This window comes from Leptidea sinapis, chromosome 30 (assembly GCF_905404315.1).
Source record: "Leptidea sinapis chromosome 30, ilLepSina1.1, whole genome shotgun sequence".
NCBI classification, from domain to species: Eukaryota; Metazoa; Arthropoda; class Insecta; order Lepidoptera; family Pieridae; genus Leptidea; species Leptidea sinapis.
The window spans coordinates 8,243,712-8,270,722 of record NC_066294.1 but is presented as its reverse complement, the minus strand read 5'-3'; the positions used below and the strand labels follow the sequence as shown (position 1 = coordinate 8,270,722).

The following is a 27,011-nucleotide window of genomic DNA, read 5'->3' as shown; positions in this document are numbered from 1 at the left end:
TAAAGCAAAACCTGAAATAGTGCACAGAGTGAACGAGATGTACTAAAGCAAAACGTGAAATAGTGCACAGAATGAACGACATGTACTAAAGCAAAAACTGAAATAGTGCACAGAGTGAACGAGATGTACTAAAGCAAAACCTGAAATAGTGCACAGAGTGAATGAGATGTACTATAGCAAAACCTGAAATAGTGCATAGAGTGAATGGGATGTACTAAAGCAAAACCTGAAAAAGTGCACAGAGTGAATGGGATGTACTAAAGCAAAAACTGAAATAGTGCACAGAGTGAACGAGATGTATTATAGCAAAACCTGAACAAGTGCTCAGAGTGAATGGGATGTACTAAAGCAAAAACTGAAATAGTGCACAGAGTGAATCAGATATCCTAAAGCAAAACCTGAAATAGTGCACAGAGTGAACGAGATGTACTAAAGCAAAACCTGAAAAAGTGCACAGAGTGAATGGGATGTACTAAAGCAAAAACTGAAATAGTGCACAGAGTGAACGAGATGTACTAAAGCAAAACGTAAATTGGTGCACAGAGTCAACGAGATGTACTAAAGCAAAACGTGAAATAGTGCACAGAGTGAACGAGCTGTTCTAAAGCAAAACCTGAAATAGTGCACAGAGTGAACGAGATGTACTAAAGCAAAACGTGAAATAGTGCACAGAGTCAACGAGATGTACTAAAGCAAAACGTGAAATAGTGCACAGAGTGAACGAGATGTACTAAAGCAAAACCTGAAATAGTGCACAGAGTGAACGAGATGTACTAAAGCAAAACGTGAAATAGTGCACAGAATGAACGACATGTACTAAAGCAAAAACTGAAATAGTGCACAGAGTAAACGAGATGTACTAAAGCAAAACCTGAAATAGTGCACAGATTGAATGAGATGTACTATAGCAAAACCTGAAATAGTGCATAGAGTGAATGGGATGTACTAAAGCAAAACCTGAAAAAGTGCACAGAGTGAATGGGATGTACTAAAGCAAAAACTGAAATAGTGCACAGAGTGAACGAGATGTATTATAGCAAAACCTGAACAAGTGCTCAGAGTGAATGGGATGTACTAAAGCAAAAACTGAAATAGTGCACAGAGTGAATCAGATATCCTAAAGCAAAACCTGAAATAGTGCACAGAGTGAACGAGATGTACTAAAGCAAAACCTGAAAAAGTGCACAGAGTGAATGGGATGTACTAAAGCAAAAACTGAAATAGTGCACAGAGTGAACGAGATGTACTAAAGTAAAACCTGAAAAAGTGCACAGAGTGAATTGGATGTACTAAAGCAAAAACTGAAATAATGATGGATAGAAATAAGCTTTTTACAATTATTTGGCGGATTTTAGTGTACATATTTTGTCTCAAACTTTGACCATAAAAAGTTATTATCTTATTCCCCGTGAAATCTAAGCTCAATATACGATATCAGTTTAGACAAGAAAGCTGTTTAGTGTGCATATAGTTCACTTTATGATGTCCTAAAGCAAAGATGCTTAACGATGGTTATTTGTAACAGTATACGTTAGAAATAAACTTATTGTAATTATTGGGACAATTTTCACACTTTTTTTCTCGTACTTAGGCCATGAAAAGACTACCTTCCCGTGAAATTAGATTTATTTTTGTTCACTGGTATAATAGGTCGAGTCTGTTTATGCCGTATCTTTCACCGCGCTTCGAACATGTGCCCTGAGTAGACCCCAGCGCTTATGCATTTTGTCTCTCTCTCATTCTTGAAATTGTAGCCGGACTAGGCTTGGAATAGGATACAATTAACCAAAGTGTAAGTATATTATTATTTTTAGTTAAAAATTGTAAGCCTAATGCACAATATATTATGAGTAACTTAAATATTAGTTGAAATCGAAGGAAGATCGGCGCTGGACATACATAATATGTGTGTCAGCATATGCCGAGCTTGTGCCTATTTGCGGCTGATATTTGATCTACTTTTATTTTAATATGTTTATGTTTCATTTTAATTTTAAATCTAATTATATTTTGTACTAAATTTTTTAGCTGCAAATAAAATATCTTATGATGATTATTATTATTAACAGGGGAAGATCGTGTGCCATACGAAAGAAAGCTAGAGGAGAGCTAGAAAGTTTTCCTGGATTTCGCATATCTTTAATCTTTAGTGCAAGGCTTTTGTCTTGAAGGTTCCATCCAGCGATGCTTCTCCTTCTTGAGAGACTTACTTGTCAAACCATCGTGAAAGTATCTAATGGTAAATGATCTTGATGAATGATCGAAGCTGCTGTCTTGCAACATCTTAATTTATATTTCAATCAGCGTAATAGTTGTTGGTCCATTGTTACCTGCTGCTCCTAGTTTCAAGTAAAAACTGCCAGAATGCCTTCCAGAACTGAAGCAATAGTCATGGTTTAGTGGTAAAAGTACTGGTGTAGGGAAGCCAATAGCTTTATTTCCCTCTGGAGTACGGTCACCCAGTTCCCCTGTTGTAGCATATTCTTCCTGGTGAATTAAATGAAATATTTTCACAAATGGTAGCTTTTGAATATGCAATTTATTGGTTCTTACGTTGTCAACAAATAATAATAATAATTAGTGCTACAAATGATACGAACAACAAACTTTTAAATTAAAATAAAACCACAAGGAAATGAAAATAAGAGGGAATATGACAAAGCAGATGCATGCCAGAACCTATCAGAATTATTTCCACTACGGTCAACTTTTAAAAGCAAATAATAATTAATACAAAGTCGGAGAAAAAAAGTGATGGTGATACGAGTAAATAAGTGGTTTATAATTAATTTGGTAAAAACTATATACAACATTTCTTTATGTGGTATTTTGGCTAGTAATTTGAAAGTAGTTTTCAACCCAACAACGGTTACGGTAATCAGCAAACCTGGTTTTAATAATTGGCAAACTATGGGTATTCACAAAAGCCGTATACGCTTATAAGTAGTATTATGAAAAACAATATAATTATATTGAAGAATTTAAAATCTACAATATACTTATATACAAACTACTCCAAGTTTAAGGTGGTTTTGACGAAGAAAAACACGGTCCATTAAAAATATAATAATACAAAAAGTAATTATTATACAAATAAAACAAGAAGTATTAGGAATAAACAATGAAAATGGTATATCAAGCGGCTGTGAGTCTATATTTTGTAGTTATTTATTTAGATTCACTAGCAGCTTATCAATTAATTAATGTGCGTTTTAGACTCTAAAACACGTCTTTGAGGCCTAGGAAGTGGCACAGCATGGATTATGATTTGTCCAAAGCATTCGACTGCGTGCACCATGAAATTTTTCTCCTAAGAATTAAACAGTGCGGTGTTGCAGTTACAGATTAAAATCTGTTATAGGAGAAAATATAAGGGTTAAAGTAGTCGACGTAAGCTGTGAGTGAGAGAATATAACTTGCAGACACTACGAATTTCTTAGGTATAACTTTTGAAAACAAAACTGTGCAGTGGGACACATTACCCAACTAGCAGATAGTCAGTTCTGCGTTATTTTAAGAGATCTTTAAGAAGTATTTATATATAAATAAGATTATAGTTTTAAAATGAGTTTCAAGACCAGATATTGCGTATATAATTTAATTAATATCTGGACGACTGAGCCTTGCTCGGATTTTTAAGAATGTACAAAACTTGAACAAAAAAAACTTATAGGACATCTGGATTCGATTCAGGGTCTTCTGCTTTCCGGATCACTCAATGTCCCATCTCAACTATTACAGTCCTGTATATAGTGGCGAAATTTACCTTTGTATTCTAAAGTTATTGTAGCTGTTTCTCTTTAAAACACAGATAAAACTACATTTATTTTTAAATTAAAACTACCTGTATACTTAATTTTATTAAAATCGTTGGAGCCGTTTCGGAGATTCAGATTATATATATACAAGAATTGCTCGTTTAAAGTATTTTTTATTCCGATGTTCTGCGAGGTTCACATGGTAGAAATTGAAATAAAATGGCAAATAAATAACGATTGTTTGGCAAAACTCATTAAAGTAGTTTTTTTACAATTTTTTACTTACATCTTGTTTTCGAAAATATTCTGAGAGCTTTGTGTCATGAACTTCTTTCGTTTTTTGATTCTTCAGTGCTATAATTTTGTATCGATTTATGTCGTAGAGCAAGAATATTTGGTAAAGAAATCCTATGCCTACCAGACAAAATGCAAAAACCTGAAAATAACAGTTTAAGATTAACTTCGTTTCAACCTGTTTATAATAAATTTACTATAGATATTTTTTTATGGACTAGGAGGACAAACGAGCGTACGGGTCACCTGTTGTTAAGTGATCACCGCCGCCCACAATCTCTTGCAATACCAGAAGAATCACAGGAGCGTTGCCGGCCTTTAAGGAACGTGTACGCGCTTTTTTTGAAGGTACCCATGTCGTATCATCCCGGAAAGGAAGTTCATTCCACAGCTTTGTAGTACGTGGTAGAAAGCTCCTTGAAAACCGCACTGTGGAGGACCCCGACATATTCAGATGGTGGGGATGATATCCTAACTTGTGGCGTGTCGTGCGAAGGTGGAATTCAGCGGCAGGAATCAGGTTAAACAATTAATTATATCAAAATACATATATATAAAGAAATGTACCAGCCATTAAAAAATTCCCAAAAATTTGCAAACTTCTGCAATCAATTATTGAAGACTAAATTATTCTGTGCAAGCTTTATATACATAAGATAGTAAAAATAATATCTAGGTCATAAAATAAATAAAACAAAACCTATTATAATAATAAGCATTGGTGACTGAAAAACTTTTCTGGCTTATAAAATGAAATAAATAGGTAAATGAACTTACTATTGATGGAGAATTATCATAACTGACGAAAGGGTCTGACGGAAAAATTATGCAACCTAAAGTAACTAATAATACAGCGTATATACAACTCAATATGAGCGAGAGATATTTTCTGAAACAAAAAACAGTGAAATAGTTATACAATTAAATTAAAAAAAAAATTTAAGGACGATGCGGGCCAAAAACCCGCGACCTCTCGCGTTCCGAGCGAGCGCTCTTTCCAACTGAGTCTTCCGTTCGAGTGATGTATCGATTATAAAATCTTGTATGCTTTGTTCAACTCTCAGGTTGTCGCTTCATCTACAGGATCTACTTTACAGTTGATGACCTGCTCAACCCCAATATTTGCATATTAGGAAATTGACTTGAGATATCGCTCTTGCAAATATAAACAATTAGTTATGTTTTTAAAGTGATAACCCTCAATTCTAGGATAAATACACAAATAAAAATTTGAAGACAAAATTTTATGAACGATGCGCGACTCGAACCCGCGACCTCTCGCGTTCCGAGCGAGTGCTCTTTCCAACTGAGCCATCCGTTCGAGTGACGTATCGTTTAAAAAATCTTGTATGCTTTGTTCAACTCTCAGGTTGTGACGTCATCTACAGGATCTACTTTCCAGTTGATAACCGGCTCACCCCCAATATTTTTGTTTTCAACCAAATAGTTTTGTTTTCAGTTTCATTTGTGTAAATTATCCCAGAAGTGAGGGTTATCACTTTAAGAACATAACAAATAATAAAATGGTTTATTATATTCATAAAATATGAAGTTTGTAGAATTGACTACACGTATATCTACCGTAAGTCATCACGAGCAACACACACTGGTTGAAAACCTTCGTCTTCATACACTCATTTCCAAAATAGTTAACAACCATGTCAATAATACGGAGCTACTCGATAAAATATCTTTTACCGTGCCTTCGAGGTATCCGCGTAAAAGTATTCATAATACATTTAGCACACCTCTTATAAAATCTAATTTAGGACTGAATTCACCAATTATCAGAGCTGGCGAACAATATAACATGCTTGTTAGAAAACACCCAAATGTATATTCAATGACTCTCATGGCACACTTAAGACTAAAATACTAACATACTTTTAAGTCATTCTATAAGCTAAACTAGTAACTTAAATTTAATTTTTCACATTATTTTTTATGAGTAATTAATTTTGAAACACCTACTTTAAATTATTATTAGTCAATGCTGTGCATTTCTTTTATAGGTGTGCATATTAGAATTGTAAATAATGTTAAGTTTATATTTGTAAATGTATTAATATGTATTCTGTTGAAGTGCCTAATAAATAAATACACTAGCTATCATTTTCAGATACTAATTTATGAATGCGTTGGAGTGATCTAGAGCAATATTATACGTACTTCGATAACCTAGCATTATCCTCTGGACTGGTGGGTGGAGGCGCATGGGTTTCCACAGATCGAATGGATTGTGCATCCATGGTAACCACTGACCGCTTCCGAGGCGTAGCTCCACCCCGCATATCGTTAAGTGGCAATCTGTAACTATCTTTTAACAGATAAAATAATACCATAAAAAAGTGGCAAAATAAAAACCTTCACAAACAGTGTGAATCTTAAAAGATTAGTGTTGATTAACATATATAAATATGGGTTACAAATAATTTATTCTCATAATGCTACGGGGTTATTTTATCTTAGTTATCCTAAATTTACTATGTGGTTATATATTCTCCCGCTAAAACGTCTGACTGTTAGGAGTATTCACATTTAAGGCTGGGTTGTATCATATTAGCTGTTATAATTAAGGTTTAAGTCAAATTTCACGTGAACAGTAACGCTGACTTTAACATAGACTGCGGAATGTGTTGCACCATCGTTATTCTTGGGATAGTTAAAGTTAAAAAGTGACATATCACATCACATATTTGACAGGACGCTATTTAACATTAACAATAGCTTTAAACAAAGATTGGACGGTTATGGTTAACAGTTAAAGTTATGATGTCATCAAAAAATTGTCAAATGGTGCAACAAATTTTTTGCTTAACCGTACTTTAATATGTTTCTTGTTGTTAATGTTAGTTGGTGCAACCCAGCCTAAAACTGACAATTAATACCATGTACGTTGAGATAAGGATTGACTTGAGCATAAAATATTGAAGAAAATTTTGCTAATCATTCTCGTTAAGTATTTTGAATTAACATATAACTAAAAAGTTTTTTTCTATGTGCAATGTAAGCAAATGATGTTAGTGATCTGCAGTTAATTTATAATAATATTTTATTTTTTACTAGCTGACCCGACAGACGTTGTTCTGTACATCATAAACATTAAAAAAAACTACGTTTAGAAAAACCAACTTCAAAAACTCAAAAGTATAAAATAATATAGATTTAATTTAATACACCTTTTATGCAAATATTATACCTTTAATATTAATAAAATCCTATTGTTTGTATGTGCTACCTTTTGATAGGGTTAAAGTCTATAATATATTAAATAGAAAAAGTTACAAATATATAAAAATTCAAATTAGTTACTCATGTTAAACTATTCTTTCAATTTGATTTCTGATCGACGTGGACATATCAAAAGAAAAACAAAATTTTAGTTTATATTTATTGTTTTTCGTGAATTTTCATTTTTTTTACCTTTTAAACCTTCCCTGGACTTCCACAAATAATTCAAGGCCAAAATAAGCCAAATTGATCCAGCCGTTATCATGTTTTAGCGAGACTAAAGAAATATAATTAATTTTTATATATATAGATTAATTAAAACTTACTGAGAGATTTGACATCTCCATTTCTATATATATACGGCCCCGGACTACGCCTTTCCCCTAAAAATGTAAAACACTGAATTAAATAATAAATCAGTTAAGAGATGTATTTCTTGAAAACATATTAATATTTTATTCCAACATCCATAAAGATTATAATGAAATATAGACAGTTGCGTGTATGGTACCTGTCTATATTTCATGAACCATGACATTTGTTAGATAAAAACTTTAAGGAAATTTGTAGTACTTGTATCCAAAAAAGAATTTGTAAGAAATAATAAATTGATGTAAATTCTACGTACCACTAGGTGTAGGTGGAAGTGAGAGGTCATTGTTTGATATGGGCGTATTTAATCTGTCGTTCATCTGGAAAGGAGAAAAAAAGACTTTTAGTCATAACCATAATATCAAGATCGTTAAAATGTGCGATAAATTAAATAGGTTTTAGTTTAAAGGTACGAAGTTATTAAGACATTATATAGTTTAGGTTATGCATATTATAACAGTTTCTTGAAATGAAAGTCTTTTCGCAATATTTTGTGTGATTGAACTTGTAATAAAAACTCCTTGGCTGTATTATTTTTATCTGGCTAGTTTTGATAAAATTAAAAAGTTACACAAATTAAATTTGAAAACAAATTTTATGAACGATGAGGGCCTCGAATCTCGCGTTCCGTCCGAGCACTCTTTCACTGAGTGAACCGTTTGAGTGACGTATCGTTGATAAACTTGTATGGCTTGTTCAACTTTTAGGTTGTGGTATCATCTACAGGATCTACTTTACAGTTGATAACCTGTACAACCCCAATATTTGCATATATAAATTGACTTAACATGTCACTCTTTCAAATCTGAACAATTTGTTATTTTTTAAAGAGTTGAACAAGAGCGCTCGCACGGGTTCGAGTTCCGCATCAATCATAAATATAACTTTGAAATTTAATTTGTGTAAGTAATTTCAGAAGTGAGGGTTATCACTTTAAAAATATCAAATTGATTAAAAAGGTTACATTAAAAAAAACAAATTAGTTACATAATATTAGTGTCAGCATTCGATTTTGGTCCTGTCATTATGAGTGAATATAATGGAGATATTAGACACATTTTAAAAATTTTATTCCAGAAAAGGAAAATTTCAACGAAAACTGCGAAAACATTTAGTGTCGTTTATTGTTCTAATGATGTTTTAGCGTCTTCAATCTGGGAATTTTGATTCCAAAGATACACTTTTGAAAAAGTGAAGCAAATTCACCATATCAGTTGTTACAATTTCTTTGACCCATCAGTAAAAAGACCGCGTCTGGCATAAAAGCCTGCTTTGCAAAGTGAATCAAATGTTACCCCACTCTTTCTTCAACATTTTAGCCTCGTACCTAGCCGAAAGAATAAATAAATAAAGAATAATTCAACATTGAGAGTACTACAGGGTTCAGTGATAGGTCCTACTTTCTACAACATATACACATGTGACCTGCCAATATGAGATACACTAATAGCTCGATATTTGGGTGCCACTCATTTGCGATTCATTATTGATACATGATGAAACCGAACCGTTTCTGAAGAGATTTTCGAGAGGAGGAGAAAGAAAAGAATTGAGATATAATATAATAATGATTACACATCTTTAGCCATTCAGCAGAAATTATGAAGGAATTGTTCATATCATCAATGTTTCACAAGGAGTTTTAGAAAGGAGACCATTCACATTTCATACTAACTTGGGCCCAAAATCAAAAGAAATACCAATTGATTGGCCCAATTAATCTGATCATTTCATAGTTAGACACCAATATCCTAAAGTCAACATGATGCTCACAGGTAATAAAAGTTGGATATTTTCATACACTTTTTCAAGGAAAAAGAAATTTTCACATTTGTAAAATATTTTTGTTATCTCCTTCAGAGATAATTCGCAACATTATTTCCAATTGAAAATAGATATCCAACAATTAAAGCCGTGTTTGTTCAGTTCTAGTAAAAAATAAAACAGATAAATAAATTTTAAATAGAGTTTTTATTGATGTACTACTTACTAATATATATATTTATATAAATGCAGTGTCCTGATGTTTCTTTCCAGTGAACTCCTAAACTAATGAACGGATTTTAATGAGGATTTCTTCATAGAGATAGTTTAGTCCAACTTGAGCGATAGGATAGTTTTTATTTCGATTTGGGGTTCCATTATTATTTTTAATTCTAATATTCGTTTTTTTATGGACATATTTTCTATGAGAGAAATTTGGTTTGACAGTTCTGCTGTGAAACAATTTCATTATTACAACAGGAAGCATATTTTACGAAATAACTCTTGATGTTATTAAATAAAATTGACAAATTCATAAAAAAACAGTATTTTATTTATAATGTACAGAGCAACGTCTGTCGGGGTAGCTAGTATCTTATTTAATCCAATAGCTGGAGGTTGTCTCGAAAGGTTATTGGCTCAATTAATGAGAATATCAAAACTTAAATATTTCATAACAGCTAAAGTTCTACTCTTGGGTGCCATAGTAACAAATGATAAAGACAATATTCTTAACACGGTTGAATTGTTTAAAGATAAATATTGGCGGAATTAACACTTAAGAAAACGTAAAACATTTGGATAATTATGGATTTCCGCAAAGTAACGCCTCAATATATTTTTTTTTATCATGCAGACCACGGACGAGTAAAAAAAGAAGGACTCCGCGCCGTGATATTAGCAAGTGAAGCACCGTTATGTTAGTGTGTCTGCGGTTATGGGGGATACTAGTTACACAATTTTTTCTCCCTTAAATAATCATATATGGCCACAAATCCTTATATAATATCGTTTTAACACGTTATCACAACGCACGATGGCATTTTTAAAATATTTTATTGAGATGCAAACTGATCTGTCAGAGACGATGACAATTCTCATAATGACCGCCTATCGGCCTGTAGTAGTGTAAGTGTGTGCGTGGGGCTATGTATTTACACGTTAATATTTTGGTGCTACACTGTTATGTAAGATGACACAGAGTCCTTATTTTTTTACTAGTCTGTGATTCCTTTTTTCATTGACCGGCGTTTTAGGTTCTGGGGCTAAAATCAATGGTCACATTTATTTACTTGTATAACAGCGACCTGCTACTAAGTGTATCTGTTATAAGTTCTTATCAATTAATTATAAACATAACCGTTTTGCAAACAGACATGCGGATGCTGTACAAAATCGGATTAATAACTTTACCATTACCTGTTTCTCCGATCATCCCAGCGCTGTTATTCACAATAATCCCATTACCCAACACAACAATTTTGTCAACCATTCCCTTTATAAAAAGCGCTCGCAAACATCATAAAAGGGTTTTATTTTTACACATAATATGAACAGTATGGATTTAACATGCAGTGTCAGTGTTTCGGCAATACTTCATCAAACAAAGTGCATGACGTTTATACGCTTAAATCGAGAGTACGCAAATATATGAAAAGGTTAATCACTAATTGAATAGGTATCAAAATATACCACCCAATAACCACAAATTTACCAGTGGGAGGCTCAGTGGGTACCACAACGGCGCCTATTTCTGCCGTGAAGCAATAATGTGTAAGCTTTACTGTGTTTTGGTCTAAAGGGCGCTGTAGCTAGTGAAATTACTGGGCAAATGAGACTTAACATCTTGTGTCAAGGTGACGAGCGCAGTTGTAGTGCCGCTCAGAATTTTTGGGGTTTTTCAAGAATCCTCAGCGGCACTGCATTGTAATGGGCAGGGCGTATCAATTACCATCATTATTTTCATAAAAAAACCCAGTTGGAAATATATGCATCAGATCAGAAGAATGACAAGAAACCCAAAGGAGATGCCTTTATTTTATATTATACTAGCTGACCCGGCAGACTACGTACTGTATCAATCGATAAATAAAACGCCTAAACTTTGGTATAAAATAAACTTAAAACAAACAAAAAAACCCTTTTTATAAAAACAAATAAAAAAATATGCTCGGTAGGAATGAAATTTTATTATTAATTTCCAATTTATTTTCGATTAATTACACACGATATTCCTTACTTACGAAACAGAGTTTTCCTGAAATACTGGCCATTTATAAGGTTTCAATTTGATATTGATAGATACACACAGTTATTAAACAGCCTGATAATCAATTCAAAGCTTTCTGATAAACTTTTTGTTTTGTTTTGTTTTGTTGGTGCGGCTAACCGCGCTAAGTTCAAGTTAAGATTGATCAAATTCAAATTCAAATATTTTTATTCAAAATAAGATTTGAAATCACTTATTGAAAGTCAAAAAAAAACTACCACCCATTCCAAAATGAATGCCTCAGGCCTGAGAAGAATGGGCGCAACAAACTCATCGGGCTTTTTTTTTCATCAAAAATATGTTTTACAATTAAAGTAACATTTACGAAGTAACAAAGTCACATTGTACAATTAAACTTATTATTTAACAGCCTGAGGGCGGTCGCTCCATTCCCAATCTGTGGTATCATTAAGAAAGTCATTTATGTTATAGTAACCTTTACCACACAAACCTTTTTTAACAATTCTTTTGAATAACGTTATACTTTTGTTTTCAACATTCTCTGGGATCCTGTTGTAAAAGACTTGTTAACTCGACTTAGCCGAGTAGCAGGCATTATAAGCTTATGTCTGTTCCTGGTGTTAACATTATGGTTATGACAGTTTCTGGCAAATTCACTTATGTGCCTATGAACATACATTACATTATCAAGAATATATTGAGAAGCAACAGTCAAGATGTTAATTTCTTTGAATTTTGCTCTCAATGATTCCTTAGGATCTAGGTTATAAATAGCGCGAATAGCCCTCTTCTGCAGCACAAATATTGTATTAATATCGGCAGCGCTGCCCCACAGCAATATACAATAATATCAATCTGCATAAAATAATTTAATAGTTAACAACTACTGAACTGAGAAAGTTCATTCATTATTCATTTTAAACTAGAGTTTTAATTTGATTTCTGAACGACGGGGAACACATCAAAGGAAAACCAAAGTTGTCTGTATTTAATTCCGAGTATTTTCATATTTATCCGCCGTTGAAACCTACTGGACTTCCACAATAATTCAAGACCAAAATAAGCCAAATCGGTCCAGCCGTTCTCGAGTTTTAGCGAGACTAACGAACAGCAATTTATATATATATATATATATATATATATATAGATTTAATTACAATAATAAGTATTATTAATTATTAAGCAGACTGAGGGCGGTGTCTCCATTCCCATGATTTAGAAAATCATTTCTGTTATACCTTTACCTCATACACGTTTTTCATAAATTCTTTGAATTTCACAACACAATTATTGCCTTAAGTACATTTTTCTAGGATTATGTTGTAAAAACATATTATATACTATTAATAAGATTAATAGCCCCAATAAATAGTTACTCCGAGTATAAAATCACTTCTCCCTGTCATGTAGTTCCGTAGTGACAAAGGAAAGACAATAGTTTTTAATTTGGAATACTTAACACTTTTACACTTTTACTTAGCGTTTCACAGAAGAATAACCCGACTTAATCAATAATAAAATTGTTCTGAAATAAATTAACTCCTTTAATTTCAACTGTATCTACTTAAAAAAATATAAAAAATAAGGAATCAGCGATTTATTCAGTAATTTGGAGGATAAATTATTTAGAATTTTTTTTGAAATAATTAAATAGATTGGATTTTATGTTTCAAGGATACTATACATGCACATGGATTCAAAAAGTTTTTTTATTTTTTTTAATGACAGTAAGGGTAATACGCCCAGCCCATAACAATGCAGTGCCGCTCAGGATTCTTGAAAAACCCAAAAAATTCTGAGCAGCACCATGATTGCGCTCGTCACCTTGAGACATAAGTTGTTAAGTCTCATTTGCCCAATAATTTCACTAGCTACGTCGCCCTTCAGACTGAAACACAATAATGCTTAGACATTACTGCTTCACGGCAGAAATAGTCGCCGTTGTGGTACTCATAATCTAGCCATTTACACATTTACACTACCACTGGTAATGTAAATGTATGTAGCCGGCTTATATTGAGTTTTGCAAAACGTTATTTTGTAAAGTTGCATTTCGAGGTTGTTTTGATAGCGCGTCTTTTAAGTGCGACATTGTTATTTTGATTCTTCTGGAGGTGCAAACAGAGTATAGGCGGCACTGTCTCCTCCTGTACCAAAAAAAACGGGTTGCACTCCGGGAGTGCCGGCAGAAGTGAAAAATTGAACAAAGAAATACAAGTATAACAATAGCTTTAGGGTACATATGTCTACTATGCTTACGGAGAGTTTTCGCTAATGAGAAAGCTTAAAAACCAAATGATTAAAAAGTAAAAATATTTCACGGCTGAGATTCGAACCCACGACCTCGCAGTGTTTCGGCTTCGCAATCACAATGATGTTCAATGACATAAAATAAATAGCCGAACTGTTATTCTGTGGCCTGGTACTAATAGGGGCAATATCAAAAATCATTATTTTCTTAGCGGCTTAAGTATACTGCAGCCCTTTTATCATTTTTTTTTTACTTACCTGTAGGAAAGCGCACACTACATTGGCCTTTTTTACATAGTAACTTTTGAAAGATTGTTAATACACTAACACCCTTTTAGCACAAAAAAATATCATACTTTTACAATAAATTGGCATTACAATCTCGTTTCATACAAAAACGTACTTTAGCCCTTTTAGCACCAGGCCACAGAATTAGTTAGAAATATAATTCTTTCATCCATAATAAATTTCTAAGACTGTCATACGAATTTTGATCATGCCACGTGTCCTGACGCAAGTTTAACATTTTATACCCATCCCAAGAAATGTGCTCAACACCGCTAATAAATACTCAATAATGGCATCAGGTTTCCTTCTTCATTTGAAAAGGGTCTATTCATTGATCTTAAGTGGCTATCGTATATAAAATAAAAAATTCTCTTCCGTGGAAATTATTAACATTATTAAACCTTGTATATTCTTTGATTAACGCGAGTTTTACACATTTAAATAAAACATTTTTAAAGGATTAAAACGCGAGTAATTGTAACGGTTTTACATTAGATGTTTGCGTAAAAGTTACATTTTTATTTTAGTTAACCCGACGTTTCAAGACCTTTCCAGATCTCGTTTTCAGGGGGACTGGAGATGAAATGACTTCATCCCATGACTCAGTCCCCCTAAACTAAAATAAAAATGTAACTTTAACGCAAACATCTAATGTAAAACCGTTACAATTACACGCGTTTTAATCCATTAAAAATGTTTTATTTCAATTATTAATACGCCTACTTGACGCATTTATTCATAATGCGAATATATGTATATATACAGATACAGTACTATTGTTGATATTATCTCGTGATTGGTAATTCCAAAAAATGTTTGATAAACCTATTACATATAGTTATAAGTCATAAGCTGATAGAGAATGTAAACGACAATAAGCATATAAAGACACAAAATATATCACTGATTGAATGTACGATAAGTAATGGCTGAGAATATTTCGGATAGGTAAGTAATAGGCATTTATATATCTAATTAATTGATTGGAATACTTCGTGATTTAACACTAACTTTTACCAGCGGGAGGCACCTTTGCACAGGATGCCGGTTAGATTATGGGTACCACAACAGCTCCTATTTTTACCGTGAAGCTGTAATGTAAGCATTACTGTGTTTCGGTCTGAAGGGCGCCGTAGCTAGTGAAATTACTGGGCAAATAAGACTTAACATATTATGTCTGGTGACGAGCGTAGTTGCAGTGCCAGTTAGAATTTTTTGTTTGTCATGAGCGGCACTGCATTGTGATGGGCAGGGCGTTTCAATTACCATCAGCTGAACGTCCTGCTCGTCTCGTCCCTTATTGTCATAAAAGAAAGATTTACGCTTAAAGCCCTTTTGTGTACATGTGTTGTGAATCTGATCATAATAGTATTGTCTTTGAATGAACAGATTATATTTTGCAATTATAACTATTATTGAAATATACGCCCGTTACAGACATGAATATTGTTTTTTTTTTCTAGAAAAAACTTAGATGATTTTTATTTATTACAGAATTCAATATGACTTCAATATATGGTTACAAAGTAAAGATTGAATTTTCATTAGGCAAGGCGTTGAAGCGGCACCGGGTATTTACGTTGAGCGGGATCGCTGCATGGGCTGGTACGTACGGTGGGGTAAGGCGGTTAGGCGGCAAGGGTGGTTTGTGGTTGGTTGCACTCAAAAAGCTTTACAGTTGGATGCGCGAGAGTGACCCCTACAAACACGGCCTGTGGTTGGAGCTGTTATAAAACAGGGATTTTATAATTGCATACATTATGTTTTTATAACAGTTAATTAAGTAAATTAATTAAGTACAAATATGTTGAAAGATGACTATTTTTAACTAACTAAACACTATAAAGTTTTACATAAGGAAAATCTTATTTATCCTATCAGAATTTTCTGAAACTTGGTAGAATAAGCATTCCATGTCGTTATTTATCATTATCATCAGCCCGAAGACGTCGATTGCTGGACAAAGGGCTCCCCCAAAGATTTCCACGACGATCGGTCCTGTGTTGCCCATATCCAACGTGTTCCGGCGATCTTGACCAGATCGTCCGTCCATATTGTATTGGGCCTACCAACACTGCGTCTTTCAACGTGGTCACCATTCGAGTACTTTACTTCCCCAACGGCCATCGGCCCGTCGAACTATGACCACTAAATAAATTTGAAGAAGACCGTTGAGTTACGCTTCCACCAATTGGTGGCTTGTAATACCTAAAGTGCTTAACGCTTACCAAATTGTACGGTACGAGTGAAGCCTAGGGGCGTATCACTCGTCCCAATTAACACGCTCTATCTCCTCTTTCAAACTTTCGTCTGACCTGGATTGCCAGGTACCAGATACATGTAGTCTCACCTCCCATTTGTGATCATCCTTCGGATATCGCGAAGTCCTAATTCGATAGCACTGTTCGATCCCAGCGGACACTCCCAAGGGAGTACCGCTTGCGCCTCGGCGTTTAGTGGATAGGCACTTAGGTTTTTACGTGAGTCCCACATAACATGTTCATGCATACCAACGAAGACAGAGGCTGCGTTGGTATGTATTGCTATGCTATGGTGCTATTTACCACCTCCCTCCCGTCGTCCCCTCTTTCCCATTGACTGGGCGCAAAATAAAAATGAGTTTCGCAACTGTTCTATTACTTGCCGCCGATGATCTGGTCAAGAGGACCGCCCAGGACCGATCGACGTGGAGATCTTTGGGTGAGAGGCCTTTGTCCAGCAGTGGACGTGAAATGATGAACAGTTTCTAAAACTGTCACCCATAGCAAGGTTTGACCGTATCCTCAGGAAATTAATTGCCATATTGCAATATTGTTTCAACCCGAATTGTTATTTGATTTTATCGTAAAATTAATAAATCGATACACACTTATTACGTAAATGTATTTCGTATGCCAATCGCACGTCATGATAACAATACATTGATTATCGATAACAGGCAACATAATCATAATTAATTGAATTCTAATATTTTAATAAGATGTTGTGATAAAATTGATCATCTGCGTAACATAAAATCAATTTCCGATCAATGAATAAATGAGACAATTTGTTTTTCTTATTCTAATGAATAAAAGATTTATTTATTTAATTAAATTGCGTTACATGCGACTTAGTTACTAAACAACTAAACTAAATAATTGTCACATGCACCTCGTAATAAGGCATAGCAATGAACGACAGAGGGGCAGACGTTCAAATAAATTTTCCTCTAGGTATTCATTAATAGAATAGTAACATTTTTCCAAAAGTAATTTTTTCATACAGCTTATGAACTATCAAAGAACTAAGATATCAAAGTCAAATAAACTTTATTCAATTAGGCTTAAACTAAGCTCTTTTGAATAGTCACTATAAATATTTCTTTTAAATTACTGAGTTTACCATATATATATTCGTAAATAGTTGAGCTCGTGAGAAGAACATTATATAAGAAACTCATCGGCCACTCTTTTCAATCAAATAGTTTTTTTTTTGAAGTAAATAAGGGACGATACGTGCAGGACGTTCAGCTGATGGTAATTAATACGCTCTACAGTGCAGTGCCGCTCAGGATTCTTGAAAAACCCCAAAAATTCTGATCGGCACTACAAATGCGCTCGTCTTTTTGAGACACAAGATGATAGGCCTTCAGACCGAAACACAGTAATGCTTACATAATACTGCTTCACGGCAGAAGTAGGCGCCGTTGTGGTACCCATAATCTAGCCGGCATCCTGTGCAAAGGAGCCTCCCACTGGATTAATTTACAATGGCTGTTATATACATAACAAATTAGTTTGGAAGGTGCTGTAACCAATATATGAGTCCTCTGTAAATTATATAAACTAATTCGTAAAAAGTAATAAATAATTAACTGTATAAATATAAATTATCTTATATTGGATGCATCAACCTTTAGAGCTTGAACTCATTGTTTGTGTAAGGATGCTTTGTAAACATGATGGTCGAGATTATATTTAAGAGTAAATATTTATGTTAAATAAATAAAAAATAACTAAAATATTTAAAATCTATTGTATTGTTTTGGTAACGTCGACTTTACATGATAAGACTTAATGTATACATTTGTTTCCCATTTCTTTGTAAGCAACATGTTTTCTTTTAATAGGAAATATATGGAAATAAATTTTTTTCTTAGTTCTGCAATATAGTATATTTAAGAATATATTTGTATTAGAATTGATTTAATTTACATGATGGCCAGTTTAGAATTTATGTTGTTTATCTTTAAAGCAATAACCACATATATAGACACACTTTTTCAAAATTTTAACTTACTATTGCCGCTTATGAGACTGATAGACTTACAGTTGGACAGACTGACAGACTCTCCCAGCATTCGATTTTTCCGCTCTTTACAATATTGTACTGTCACTGTTTTTGCTAAAAAAATAATCATAGTCTAGTCCCAGGCTGTCCGATCGCTTAGATATTTACGACTGTAATTTTTTAATAAAACTTTTATTTATAGATAATACCTGAATAGCGACTGGGACTTTATATATACATTTACTCTAAAAGCTATTATGTATCTTAGGAAGCCTACTAGAATATAAAATTACTAGCTGACCTGACAGTCGTTGTTCTGTACATAGTAAGTAAAATACTTTTTTTTATGAATTTCTCAGTAATATTTCATAACATCAAGAATTATTCTGTAAAATATGCTCGTTGTTGTTATAATCAAAATGTTTGACAGCAGAACTGTCAAACCGTGCGTCAATAAATTCTCCCAAAGAAAATATGTCCATACAAAACAAATAGGGAAATAAAAATAATTATGGGTCCCAAATGGAAATAAAAACTATCCTATCTCTCAAGTTGGACTAAACTGCTGACAAGATGCTCGTGAACGGGTGCTACTCGTGGTGGATGGATGATCTTGTTACCGGGAGGTCTGCTTGATGTGTTTTTATTATTATTATTCCCTTTAAAGTTAAAGTTATTATATATTTTATTTTATGAAATGCTCACATAATACCTCTATTTATTTACGGTATGTGTGAATTGATGCATCTACTATACTCAATATCTCTTGTGTTTAAAAGTATTAATTTACTTTTTTTCATTTTTGACTTACTTGTGTAAGCCTTTCAGTTTTTGACATTTGAGTATTTTAGTTGCGTCTCTTTGCATATATTGTGATTGAAATGATTTGTAAAACAATTACAATGTAAATCTTGACTTAAAAAAGTGGCAATGAGTTTCTTGCTACTTCTTCTCATTAGCTCAACCCTTGACGAAGTAGCGGTAAATTCAATAAGAAACAATTTTTTTTTGACATTCATAAGTGTCATTTCCGTGACCTACATGAATAAAGTGTTTTTGAATTTGAATTTGAAATAAAGATTTACCTACTTCCATATTACATAGTAAAATAGCTGCCAAGTACATAAAAGCATAACTAAAATTTAATGAGCTTATCTATATTATCAAGAAGTTAGATGCACTTATAATGAAGTATCAATTTAACTCTTCATTTCGATTGCTTATTAGAAATCTATTGATTATAATAATGAATTAAAACGTCAAGTTTATGTTTTGATCAATATATAATTATTCTAACAGGCGATGCTTTAAAAGTATATATAATATAAGTGGCATAATTATTTGCTAGAATTTAAGGAAAGCATTTAGAAAAAGTAAAGCATATATTATTCATTTTCAACATATACAAGGTAATATTTACAAAACTTATGAGATATGAAGACAACTTGAAAATCTCAAATAAATGCAACTCTATATATACCTAATTTAACGAAGTAAAAAACAAATACTAGAAACAACTAAGGTTAATCCTAGTTCAACAACGGTCCAGTATTTTGTGCCAAAAGGTTCGATACGTTGATAATAGTTATAATATTCACTAACTACCTACAAGAAGGTAGCAGTCGCGATCACACAGTCACAAGTGTTTGGTGATTTTTTTTTTAATAAATGTGTAAAATATTATGGTGATAGTCGGCAAGTTTGTAACAAAAGTTGTATGAAATTAAGACTAGTAAATAAAGATCTAAGAAAATATTAAAAGAATAAATTTGTATCTTATTTTGGAGAGATTATTACTTTGTTCTGAAACTATCAGATTTTTATGTCAAGAATATCACTAGAACGTTTATTAATTAATGTTAAATGGAACCGTAGAGTAGTAAGTGGCAGACAAAACTGGCAAGCCCAAAACAACAAAGGCATTGAATATAAAAAAAATAAGAATCATAATGTTAATCTACAAAAACTAGTTTATGAAAATAAGGGACGAGACGAGCAGGACGATGAGCTGGTGGTAATTAAAGTGAAAGTAGTACGAGATGGAGAAGAAATCCAAACTAAATGAAAAATACGCCAAGATCACCCCTATCTCCCAATCTAGTATCATAGATTAGTGCAAGATTTTGGTTTGAACGCAAACAGGAAAAGACATTAAACACTTGCTGATGATCTTAGAATGTCCTCAACAATGGCTTCTGAATAAACAAGCATGGTTCAGAACCACGTAAGTATTAATAATAAATATGTACAGATGATATTAAGCAAATACTTTTATTTTGTCATGTTCTTTCCACCAACGAAAGTTAAGAAATAACCCTCTGCACATTATAACGCAAATACGGTATATTTTCGCGTAGCTTTAACACGTGTTTCAAGGGCAGTATAAAAAAGTGTGTTCTTGTTACAAACTATTTCTTTGGTTTGCGTAGAGAACATACAAAACCAAATCTATATCCCATTGATAACTAACTAACGATTGATCACCTAAAAGAAATGTACCTGAACTTAAGACTCGATAATCTAAAAATTATCAACATTATTAAATGAATTCACACAAACACAGTCAAGATTGGCGGTGTCGAGACGAGTGTTGTTATTATTATAATTTGTAATTATCGACTAAGCCTCTGATTAATTGATAAAGAAATCGTTGAATTTTAGTCATGATTTTAGTATAATCCTGATAGATTATCTACTAGCTTACTGTTACGTGATTTACGTATTACGTATATACTTATTCACGTGAGAATTTTGTGGATAAACTACATACACAGGATAAAGGCATGCTGAGATGGTTTGGACATGTTGAGAGAATGAATGAAGAACGATTGACAAAGAAAGTGTATAAGGCCAGTGTGAATGAAAGTGGACGAAGCGAAACAAGTATGTAAGGATCGTAGCAAGTGGAAAGAAGTGGTCTCTGTCTACCCCTACGGGAAAGAGGTGTGATTATATGTATGTATGTAAGGGATGCACTGATATAGACATATTATAATTGCATAGATATCGCATATTATAATTTTTAGGTTTTGACTCCTACAAACTTGCTGTTATTCATTTTCAAGGTTTTTAATGCAAAAGATATATGTACAGGTTATAGGGGTACCTACCTCCCTAATGATATTAGAGTACAAAAGAGAAAAGTAATTTTACCAAATTTGTAAGGAATACTTTATTTTTTATTTATTTGTTTATTCATATTAACCTGCGATAAAGTCTTTATAAGTATTGGCATACTTGGCGTCAATATATCGAGCAACGTTTAGATCGACGTGGGCACGTGGAAGAAAATGCCTGATTGGCAAAAAAAAGTCTCAGTACTTTCATGTGACCACATACAACGAAATCTAATTCGAATCATCGATAATCAAGTCATCAACTTCTATCTGTTTGATTATCTAGCGTTACAAAATGATGTGGAGTATCTCCGCATCTTCTACTGCCTATACCGCGAAGAGTGTTCAAAGGATTTGTTCAAGTATATACCAGCAGCCGATTTTCCTGACATTGCGAGTTTTTACCCGCATCACATTGACCTTCAAGTCTCGGAACTGTTTTCCAAACACCCCGCGCCCATGAGATACACATTTTTCTACAGCTTTCAAGCTGCCAGCATAGAGGAGGTGTTTAGTCAGTAGGGGGTATCACCTTACGCGAGCCCGATAATTGGGCTTGTTTAAGGACCTAAATACTAAAATGTATTTTTGTCCTCTCGAAAAAAACCTTCATGTCTAGAGCATAATCCTATCTCAAGGTCCGGCAACGCATCTCTTGATCTCTTGTATTTCTGATTTTTTTTTACTTTCTATCAGATAAGCAACTTGGATGCTTGCCCTTTCTATAAAAAGTTATTATTTTTTATGTAATTGGAAGTTAACTATTTTAAGACTCTTTGATCTTCGTCTTGGTAGGACAGTTTAGAAAGAGGCGTTTATGACGGTTGAAAATATTTTAAAAATAATACAATGAGATGTAAAAAATATTTTTTCAGTTTATATATGATTATTCGTAAACTACGATATTATATTTGTGGTGCCATATTACAAATATTATTATATTTTATACTCAGGATAAAGATAGCCTATAGTAGGTCTACATACTGTCATTGTTATGGTTCGATGACGTACATCTATAGGATAATCTGATAGTTTTGTCAGTAACTTCGTTATAAAATATTATATATATTATATTAAATACATTGGATCCAACAATGAGACAATCAAAACATTGATTTTTATATTGCAAATAAGATACCTCCAACTAACCCAAAAATAGATTCGATAAAATAAATATATCGATGTTATCTGTGCTCATGAATAAAGGAATCGGCATTACCTGTGAAGATAATTGTTTTCACCTTCAGTAAAATTTTAGCATTTTGATAAGCACCTCTGTAACATTATAAAACTATAAATAAATACGTAGTATTTGATATTGAATGAATAATACATTTCATTGGAAATGTGTTTATAAGCGTACATTAAAAATGTATGACAAACGAAGTAATATATAAAGTACCTATTGTACAAAATCGACTGAAACTAAAAGATTTTCTTTGTTATATAACAAATTATTATCCAAATGTTTTGAATTTTCTTTAGTGTTAATTTCGCCAACATCAGTCATCGTCATCATCATCATCAGTCTCGTGCCAGATTTTGGCGAGTCTACATGTGCTGAGGATGCCTCGTGTAAAGGCGAAACACGTGTCGAATTGTTTAAAAGACAAATATTGGCGGAATTAACAATAAAGAAAACTCAAAACATTTGGATAATTATCCATCTCCCCAAAGTAACGCCTACTTCAATATTTTTTATTATATAATATTATGTAAAATTTTAAATTCTTATAGCGTAGCTGATATTGACATATTTGCTGATTCCTTAACCAAATTCCGCAAGACCATTTGCACCAACATTGGTAAAGGTAATTGTGTATAACTATGTAATCTACTCATTTATAAATTAAAAAAAAAACTGTTTACCCCTTAATTTGTTCTGTATAATATTTAAAATTAATTAATTCGGGTCATGCTGTTTTATTTGTAAGTAATCACTACATTTTGTTTCTAGTTCTTAGTTCTACTTTTTATAATTGCGAATATTATTATAAGTTATAAGTGATTGTAAATAAACCTAACAAATAAATAAAAGTTGATGCGATTCTGTAATGCCTGGTACTAGTGATTAGTAGTGAATTATCAGCATGATAATTATTTCAGTACTGTCTTTTTACCATTACCTGGAGTAAATAGTCATAGAGTCGTGTAACAAATTAAATGGGTTGTTTGCATTTTTCGTTGCAGTAAAATACTTTTTAAATATATTTAAATGGTGGAGTTTAGTACTGCTTCTATTCAGGCATTTGTACGTGCATTGACACCAACATCAGATATGGTCAGGGGCGTAGGTACCGATGTATCTACCGTATCAATTATAAGGGGGCCCCCAACGTGCTTTAAAGCAAAAATTATAAAAATATTTTGCTATTTGCCGAAAAAAAGGCAAGAAGAGTGTATATTTAATTTGGATTGTTTGTAAAAATTTGTATAAAGTGTCAGATAGATAATTATAATAAATAAATATTTCTCTTAATTTTAAGCAAACATTTTTTTTGTTTTTATGCGGGGCCCCATCAAGGCACGCTATGCCACTGGATATGTTTATAACGATTTGAATGTGAATTTTACTGGAAGGGCCCTTCATAAGGGCCCCCGATAAAATTTTTATGCGGGGCCCCATCAAGGCACGCTACGCCACTGGATATGTTTATAACAATTTGAATGTGAATTTTACTGATGCAATACGTTAAGCTTAATATTTATAGTAATATTTTTAAAATATTTTCAAAAAACACAAGTAAATCGAAATAATCCGAAAGGGAGCGTCTGTGAGTTGAAGTAATTAAACTTAATGACATGGAACTCACCCCTTTTTCAATGTCTGAAGCGTAAACAACGTTGCGTGGTGGACGTTTTCTGGCCGTTCGCGCGGCTGTGGCTGTAAGTAAACTTCCAGATATTGGACCAGGCTGTGACATTGTGCGACGTCTTCCTGGGATATCTTCCAAATTTTGGGCTGACGATATAATAGAGATATTTTGTACCTGAAAATGATTAAATATTTCTGTATCCTGTGAACTAAATAATAATTCCGACAAACCTTTTTTTTATGACAATTATTGCCGAGAAATTTCACTAGCTACGGCGCCCTTCAGACTGAAACAGAAATGCTTACAAATAGCTGCTTCACGGCAGAAATAGGCGCCGTTGTGTTACCCATAATCTAGCCGCTATCCTGTGCAAAGGAGCCTCCCACCTTTCCAGTAAATTGAAATAAAATTTTAACGCATAGAAAAACTTTATCTATTGATAGTTTTGCAATATGTCGGTAGCTCTAAGGTCTAATCTCAAGGTTTCAAATAAGTTACAAAACCAATGAATATTGTGTATCCGAAATAATTAATTTGATAAAGTCAATCTTACAAATATAACTCAAGAGGAACTACCACACTTCTATCAAGCTTAACTATCTTAAATAGAGTTTTGTTAATAATACAAAAATACCTCTTTATTGTTAACAATTTCGAGATTAGCCATAATTCGAAATTGATTACAATTGGCAAGATTTGCACTATTCATTTTTAGCATAGATTCTAATTATCCTTAATTTTTTTCTGAATCAGTTAGTATATGGTTATTAAGTGTATTCTTAATCCACTAAAATTATTTTTTTGTAATATTTTTGCTGTTCATAGCTATATTTTTAACTTTTCGTTCGAGTTAGTTCTATCAGGGAGGCTCCTTTGCACAGGATAGCGGCTAGATTATGGGTACCAACGGCGCCTATTTCTGCCGTGAAGCAGTAATGTGTAAGCGTTACTGTCTTTGGATCCTAAGGGCGCCGTAGCTAGTGAAATTACTGGGCAAATGAGACTTAACATCTTATGTCTCAAGGTGACGAGTGCAATTGTAGTGCCACTCAGAATTTTTGGGTTTTTCAAGAATCCTGAGTGGCACTGCATTGAAATGGGCAGGACGCATCAGTTACCATCAATTAAACGTCCAGCTCGTCTTGTCCCTTATTTTTATTAAAAAAAAAGATCGGTCTTAAACTACATACCCCTGGATCATCGGTAATTTCAGTATCCTCATCATCATCGCCGTATTTCTGTAAACTAGTGTCTGAATGAAATTTTTTATCCCCCATTTTGTTTTGATTCAATTCCATCGAGAGCTCATTTCGAGACATATTCGTTTCAAGTATTTTCACATCCACTTATTCAAAATTTCAGATTCATGTCAATTTATTTTTGTTTTAAGTAATTTAACGTTCACTATTATGGATTTGTATGTGCAGTGATCCAGTTGTGTTGCGAATGTGTTAATAAAAATATTATTAATCTATTGTTATCTTTGGAGACTATCAATTATTATTATCAATTTGTCGCTTACTTCCTTTTCATTCGGTTATTATCAAATTGCTTAAGATATTTAAATATAATGAATATGATTTTTTCAAATTATTAAACGAAATATTATAAGCATCTATGGTATTGGGTTTTGACTTTACTAATCACTTTAAAGCGTTGATTGAGTATCAAATAAATAGTACAATTATAGAAAAAGATTGATGTTATTTGGTTTTGGAACAAATTTCGTTAATTACTTTATAAAAAAAAAATCTAGTACTTTTTGTACAGTACATCAAGTTTTCATTTAGCGATCCATAAGGAGTAAGGCCCATTTTCCAGACTAATGTTTGATCATATCAGAATAAAAATGGACTGGTTTTCTCTTCCATTTCTCCTTTCGGTGAGCAACATGTGAATGTATTTTATACAAAAATGCATAATGTTATTAACTCTTATCCTCTTGCTAGAGTTAAATCGTTCAAAAACATCTGTAAGGTTCTGTAAAACTTTAATTAAGTCTCTAACACGCAATTTCACCATATGGGCCTGTTGGTAAAACTACAAAAACCTGCGCCATTATAATTACGCCATAAGGGCATTTATTTTCTATAAATTAATTACTTTAGAATTATTCTTGATGTCAATTCAAACACTACCACCACTTCAGAAACAAATACCGCAAACATGGAATCCCGTGGTCTCTCTCTGCAGTACAAATGCAAAAACAAAAAAAACCCGAAAGTATGAACGTGGTCAGTAGAGTGTGTCGTCAATTAGGGAATTAAAGACCAAAACGAATTAGGCGCCACGTGGACAGATTGATTAGTGTCAAGTGTCAAGAGTTTCTCGCTGCCACCGCAGTTCTGCCGCGACCACGATTCATACAATTGATCGAAATATCGACACCAAATTGATAAAATATATATCGTGAGTACCCGTCATAATAGTAACAAAGAAGAAAACAAACCAAGGGATATAATATGTGTCGACGCCAGATTTCCTATCGTCGACTGGATTAAATTTAATTTTATTATTATATCGAGTCATACACACTAAACCTATCAAACAATTACTCTAATATTACTCCAGTTACCTACTCTGTCAATCATACTTCATCCTTCATCTATCTGTCAAATAC

At 33.1% G+C, this 27,011-nt stretch overlaps 1 protein-coding gene across 1 annotated transcript; it reads right to left on the bottom strand.

The window, feature by feature from the left end:
* Window positions 1-1,055: 1,055 nt before the first annotated feature.
* Window positions 1,056-25,825, bottom strand: LOC126973752 (uncharacterized). Its single transcript, XM_050821071.1, has 9 exons — window positions 25,582-25,825; window positions 24,389-24,565; window positions 7,912-7,975; window positions 7,610-7,666; window positions 6,222-6,369; window positions 4,830-4,941; window positions 4,045-4,194; window positions 2,331-2,487; window positions 1,056-1,129 (listed from the first exon to the last, which is right to left on the bottom strand). Exons 1-9 carry the CDS (start codon window positions 25,708-25,710, stop codon window positions 1,056-1,058), a joined length of 1,068 nt encoding a protein of 355 aa, XP_050677028.1. The 5' UTR covers window positions 25,711-25,825.
* Between the last annotated feature and the right edge of the window lie 1,186 nt (window positions 25,826-27,011).